The sequence below is a fragment of the Caenorhabditis remanei genome, chromosome IV, assembly GCF_010183535.1.
Source record: "Caenorhabditis remanei strain PX506 chromosome IV, whole genome shotgun sequence".
Lineage (NCBI taxonomy): Eukaryota > Metazoa > Nematoda > Chromadorea > Rhabditida > Rhabditidae > Caenorhabditis > Caenorhabditis remanei.
Window position 1 is genome coordinate 1,436,149 of NC_071331.1, and position 7,174 is coordinate 1,443,322.

General features: G+C 36.4%; 1 protein-coding gene across 1 annotated transcript; it reads left to right on the forward strand.

Moving 5' to 3' along the window:
- Nucleotides 1–2,554: 2,554 nt before the first annotated feature.
- GCK72_012215 (uncharacterized protein) lies at nt 2,555–5,183 on the forward strand (the record flags this gene model as incomplete). The annotated part of the gene is made up of 3 exons (XM_053728927.1): nt 2,555–2,625; nt 4,691–4,823; nt 5,031–5,183. The coding sequence occupies 3 exons, from the start codon at nt 2,555–2,557 to the stop codon at nt 5,181–5,183; spliced, it is 357 nt and encodes a 118-aa protein (XP_053583699.1).
- Nucleotides 5,184–7,174: the final 1,991 nt, after the last annotated feature.

Consider the following 7,174-nt stretch of genomic DNA (forward strand, 5'->3'; position numbering starts at 1 on the left):
CGATTGTTTTGATTCTTCCATTGACTTCCTTGGTGACCATTGTTGTGGTTTCTGTTGAAGTTTCCAGATGGATTTCCTTTCCAATTGATGGGAACCGTGTTTCCCGAATTCTCTGGCTGCGCATGTGCAGCTTGTTGATTTCCCGATTTGTTTTGTAGTCCGGATGTCGTGGATCCATTACCATTTGGTTTCCTTGGTTCTGAATTTGAGCAGATGGCGGTATGATGTCTTCCATTGCAAGTCTGACATGTGGATGTGCATTGTCGTGCAGAATGTCCGGTCTGCAGACACCGGTAGCACAAACGAAGTTCAGCTGCTCTTTGTTTCCTTGTTGTCAGAGTGTTGTAGCGACGACAGAATTGTGGATGATGCATCATTCTGTCCTCAACACAGAAAGCGCATGGAGTATTCACTCGTTGTTTCTGTTGAGTCTGTCGGTTGTTTTGATTCTGGTTTCCGTGTCCTGGATGATTTCTTCTTGAGATGTTGTTGGTCAAATTGGACATCGTCGTTGCTTGTCGATGATTGTCGATTTTGTTGTTATGAAGTTCGGCTACAAGTAGTTCAATCCTGGCAATTTCCTTCACTTTTTGAATGAGTTCCTTTGTTGATGAAGGGTATGCATCTTGTCCTTGTCCGTAGAGCTTCTGGATAACACGTTTTGGAAGCTTCGATTCGATTATATCTGATGTTGAAACATTGTTGACGTCACATTGCATGCTCAGAAGTTGTTCGAAAATCATTCCGCATTGAACTCCGAAGTGTTGTAGATCAGTTGGATTGGTGTTAGAAGATAAGTCCGGTAGTGTCCTCAGTTTCTGTAGGAGTGCATGTTTTATCCGTATTGTGCCTCCGTATTGCTCCTCTAATATATTCAAGGCAATTGAAAAATTTCCGTTCGTTAGAGGTAGACTTCTTAGCAAATCGGCGGCTTCTCCAGATAAAGATGTTTTCAAGTATTGCAGCTTTGTCAGATTGTCAATGGGAAGGTGGTTCATCAGGGAATCAAATGATTCTTTGAATTCGAAGTACTTTGAGATGTCTCCGGAGAATGTTGGCATAGTCATTCTTGGTAGTGAAACACTGAGGGGAGTTGTCCAGGACATTGGATGGCCCATTGAGATTGGAATAGTTTGTCCCGGACTTGGTCCGATGATAACTGAATCAGTGGACGCAGAATGAGACTTCTTGTTTTGTTCTGGTTGAGTAGCTGTAGCATCTGAAGATGGTTCAGGTGGAGAAGTAAAACTGCTGGTCTCCTGTTTTGGTGTTGTAGAACTGATGATGGTGTCAATGAGTTCATCCGCTTCTGGGAGGGTTTTAGCTTGTTTCGGATCGATCTTCGATAAACGGTTTTTTCCGAAGGAGTATAACTGAGCAATTTCGTTCAACTTCAATGGTATTGATTGGAGTAAAGGAAGGTAGTCACCATATTTTTCAATGTAGTCACGTTTCACTTTCTTCTCGTTTGGATCTTTCTCTTCCAATTCCGACCATTCGAAGTGGCATTTTTGGAGTTTTTGTAGTTGGTGTTCGAGTTGTTCGTGGAAATCAAGTAGATCGAGTACGGCTTCGTGGACTTCTTCCTTGGTGAATGAAGACAAGTCTGATTCGCTTACTTGTTCCTCTGCGAGTTTTTCAGTAATCCGTCTTCGAATCTGCCCAATGGCTCGTCTGAGTTTTCCTGAGCTGGTGGTGGTCGCCATGTCGAAATTGTAGAATACTCAGTAGAAGGATAGTTTATTGAGCACGAATAAAATAAGAGCAAGAATAGAAAAAACTGAATATATAAGATAAGCTAAGCGTCCTTTTTATACTATTCCATTAAAAACATAAATATCATTTTAATATAAACATATATAAAAGAATATAAACATGACTAAGCTAAATGATGTGTCATTGTATATATCTTTCTTCTATATCGACGTCGTCGTCGACAAAACTCAACATTGTTTGAGCTAACTTAAAAATACTTTACTTTTCAGAAAGTTTATTGAATAGCGTCAAGCTCGAGATAGCCAAGAAAATGATACGAGTGAGAAATAAAAAAGATATGAAGCAGGATTTTTTTTAAAAACTGAATGCTGTCTTGAAGTTTGGAAACAACTTTTATGTAGATTCTTGTTCTTACAACTGTGCTCCACTGAAATGTCCTTGAAAAATGTCTCTTTTTCTCTGAGTCTCTATTTCACACACAATTTTCTTTGATTTCAGAAAAGCGCGGTTGTAGGAAGCGTGACGTGCTAATACAGAAAAATTATGTTCACTTTCTCCCGCTGTTCCTGATTTGTAGCTCATTTTATCTTCCTTCCATTCTCTTCTCCGGAAGCACTTGTCACTTCGTATTATCAAATCTGCCATTCTCATTTTTCACTATGGACACCCTCTTCTTCTTTTCTCCCCTTGTTTCTTTAGTCTTCTTCCGCTTATTCACTTTACCCCATATCCCCCTAGGGACCTCTGGAGGGGGATACTGTAGCAAATGAATATGTGGATGAGCGGAGTTTTATTTCAGATAAAAAAAGGAAGAGAGAAGAAGAAAAAGAAGCTGAAAATGGAGAACATGAGCAGTAAGATGTCGTTCACGGAGCCTGGAGTGAGACTTTCGATTAATTTGAGGGAGAGGTGAGTGAACAATTTTTTTCTTCGGAATTGATAGAAAGGAAACAAATTATTTTAATGGGAACTTTCTGTAACAGTAACTTTATTCGCAGTGTTTAGAAATTTTGTCTTATTCGCACTTTTAATTCTGAGACATTCTAGATGAGCTAAATGAGTTTTCGAGAATTTCCTGTTTTCAAACATTTCTAAAGACTAGTGTACTTGTGAAAGCTAGTGTGATCTTGGTACCATGGAAAAATAACCGGGAAAAGCATCTTCACAACTGAGAAATTAATTTTTAATGCGCTCCACCAAAATGCCCATGAAAAATGAAATTTTATTCGTTGCGAACTGCATATACAGCAGAGTATAACTTTGCTCTCAATATAATAGTGACACCGAAACAGTGAACCCTCATTAGGAGAGACATATTTTTTTTTAGGAGTTTCACTGTTTCACCGAAGTTGTTTTCCCAAGTAAAAGTCTCAATATTTTATTAACTGCCTTGTTTGACGGAATCTATTCACCAAACAGCTAAATACATGGGTTTACATGTGTTTACAGCCTCTGTTTATGATTGTGATGCAAACTCCTATCAATAAATTAAAACAATAAATCTTTTAAACAAATTATATGAAACTGATAAAATTAGTAAAAATTTTCTATTTCTATTCGTTCATTTTGAAACGCTTTTTCATGTTTTTACTTTATATTTGGGAGACCTACAGTTCCTGTTTCTTACCGATCATTTATGAAACAAATTCTAACTTTTTTACCTAAAAATACATAGAAATGACGTTTTTTTTGAGAATAGTCAAAAGACTGAAAATTTGCAATTTGAGGGAGAGGTGAGTGAGAAATCGTGTTTTTAGTTTGGTTTTATGCGGCTTGAAGCAATTTTTTTTTGAAAATGATTAGGACAGGGAAAACGGATGATTATAATGCAACTTTCTGTTATAGTGACTTCATTTGTATCATTTTGAAAATTCGTCTTATTCTCATATTTTCTTTCGCATAGCTAACAGATGTTTGTTATGAAACAGATCCAGCTGAACTAAATGTTTTTAAAATTTTTATGTTTCCAAATATTTCTAAAGTTGCGAAATCTAATCTGCTATCAGTACGGTGAGAGGTTCATCGAATCGAGGCAGAGCGCACTTGCGCAACACGTGGGCGAGAGAGCGGCGCGAGAGAGACGCAGAGAAACGAGAGAAAAAAAATTTTCAACTGAAAATTCAGTTTTTCGTCAATTACAGTTCAGAAAAAAAATAATTCCGTTTTCTAGTGTTGCAAGCCGTGTTGTTGGCGTAATTGCGAGCAAAAACCAAGAAAAACCATTTTGTTTTAACCTGAAAATGGATTTTCAATGTGATTTAAAAGATTGTTCTTTTTTTTTAAGTGCGTTGCAGCTACCAAATTTCCCGTTTCTATCCGTTCATTTATGAAACGCTTTCTAATTTTTTACTTTAGTATACAAAAATAGTGAAATGACAATTTTTCTATTGAGAAGGGCCAAGAGACTAAAACTTTTTAATGTCCAGAAACCGTAACCGCTTAGAATTAGAAATTCTTAAGCTTCAACTATTTCTACTCAGAATTTCACATTTGAAGATTGAGAGAACTTAAATTTGGTTCAAAACCAAATGATTGGGCTCGCAATCATGGCCCAACTGGAAACATCTATTATCCGTACAAAACTACGTCGTCAAATGATTCTCTCATTGATTTTTGCTGTTTAACCTACTGAACTGTCAGTGTCAAAACAGTAAATCAAATAAATTCCCTGAAAAATTACCTTGAGAATTTTAATTTCCAAAATAGAAACTTTTTTCTGTCTGGCAATTCTCTCTTCACCGTTTCAATAAAAATACAATTTACGCTAATTTACAAAGCTAACTGATGACGTTTTCTTAAATGGGTGGAGTATAAACAATAATTTGTTCACTTAAGGAATAACCGAAAATTATGAGTTCTTTAGGATTATATAGGTAGATCTTCTTGTCACTTTTGACCTCAAGGTAATGTAATCACTAGGCTAGGGCAAGCAAGTTCTCACCACAACCTTCTCAACTAATATATCATTTTCCAGGTGCCGAATGCATGATTTGAATGAGGCTCTCGATGATCTTCGTGCTGTAATTCCCTATGCTCATGGTGGTTCTGTAAGAAAATTGAGCAAGATTGCAACATTGCTTCTGGCTAAAAATCATATCATTATGCAAGTGAGTGCTAGAACAAATGATCCAAGATTAGATTTAATTAGATTTTGATTCTTGAAAATCAGAACATGAAACAGTATAGTTGTTTGGTTCTTGTTTGGTAAAATTTCTAAGAAAAAATTCTTTGCTGTTTCATAACAATGCTTTTCACCGAATAAGTATCTTCAACTAATTATTCTTTAGTTTAGATTAAATTAATTTGTATTTCAGGCCAAAGCAATCGAGGAGTTGAGCGTTCTAGTGTCCCAATTAAAGAAGAAAACATCATCTGAAAGTTCTGAGACTGCTGACGTTGTGGACAAAGAGTCTTTGACGAAATCATCACTGTCTTCTGAAGAATCATCGAACTCTGATAATTATTAATAAAATCTTTCTTCTTTTGAGACAATTTTTTTGAGTTTCAGATTATTTTCAAATTCACGAAGGTTTACCATCTTTATTAACAAGCAACCGAAAAAAACCAGAACAAAAACCTAACTCCTGAAGAAAAAATACACAAAAGTTTCAAGGTCAATTAAATTTATGCATCTTTACTGCCTCGTGGCCAATTTTTCAACACTTTCGCAGTTTCAAAGTACGAACAAGTACATAAAAGAGCAGTACTAACAATTATAATTGGATGGTTGAAGATAAACTTCTTTTCCGACCCGGCTTTTGAGTGAATCTTAGAGCACGTATTTATTGATTTATTCAATAGACTTGTTATGTTTTTTCTAAAATTCAAAGTGTCGATGTAACCAAAAAGAATTTTCGAAGATATGTGCTCAGGTTATGAAAGTTATTCTTTGTAGCAAAAAATGAGAAATATACTAAAAATAACAAAGCCAATGCGCCCGGCCGTAAACTGGATTCAATCTTATTTGTACTACCTTTTTTAATTCAAAACAAGAACTGAATAAAAGTAAATCTTCCATCTACCGACGATTTCCTTAAACAAGGAATATTTGTGTTACAGATACAACAGATAAAAATTGAAATTTTATAATTTTGTTTCCATTCCTTGGTTAACTGTCTTAGCTGACTAGGGAAGGCCTCGGGGTGACCGTGGAGTTATGGGACGTGAGCTATATCGTTGGAAAGCTGAGAAAACGCGGATTCCAAATATATATTCAGTTTTTGCCCTCGAGACCTAGTGTTCAAGAAATTACAGGGTCAAACTAAGGAAAAATGACTAATTATTGCCTTTCTAACACGCGAAAAAATGTTTGAAATTTTTTGCAATTTTTGCGTGTCAGAAAGGCAATAATTTGTCATTTTTCCGAACTTTGAACTTGTGTTTCTCGAATACCAGACCTCGAGGGCAAAAACTGAGTAAATATTCGAAATCAGCATTTTCTCAGCTTTCCAATGATATAGGTCACGACCCATATCTCCACGGTCACCCCGGAGCCTTCCCTAGTGAGATGTGTAAATAAGGAAAAGTTATTACCCTTTCGTCAATGGCTGCCCGCTAGCTCAAATTTCGGTCCTGGGGCGATGTGTGGGCTTCGTTGCGGAATTTCGATTTACGTCGGCTCTCTACCATAATTATCCGGAATCCGGATTCCGGAAATTCCGGATTCCGGAATTCCGGGTTTTTTTTGACATTCCGGTTCCGGTCCCGGATTCCGTAAAATGAAAAATCGCATTCCGTACAACTCTGCTCTCTACCGTACTTTTACCCAATAATTTTAGAAGTACGGTTGAGAGCCGGCGTAAATTGAAATCCCGTAACGAGGCTCACACCTTTTTCAGTTTTGTGTTTGTTTAGCGTCTCAATCAATCATTATGGACTTCCCAGGGCTGAATTTTGAGCAAGCTGTCAGCAACTAGCGAACATATATTAGCAGTTTCTTAAAGAGAGTAAATAAACGAATTCGGTAATTCTTGTAATATATCTCAAAAACTACTCAAGATGATGTGAAAGTTCAAACTAGGGAAAGCTAGTTTTCTCGTTCAACAACAAGTTGTTGATCTTGAAAATCTCACCATTAAAACAAGATTAGGAGAATATTGAATAACTATTCCAGAACTGCAGAAATTCTGAGGTAAGACACCATGATGAAACAGATTTTCCTGATAAAGATTGTTTGTTTGGTAAAATCGTTTAAGAAGGTCTTAAAAAACTTAAACAGCTCACGGAAGTAAACTATAAAATCCAAATCTATAGAACTCCATAGTCCCATAGTTTATTTATTAACATATACACAAATTTCGCGTTTTGCAGTATTGGAATCCAGCACCCTCTCTTTTTCATATCATTTTTAATCCAACTTTTACAGTTTCATTGAAAACATCTTTCGTCTCCGTCTAACTTACATTGCTGAACATGCAAATGCAAATTTTCAGACCGAACACTTTATTCTCATACGACA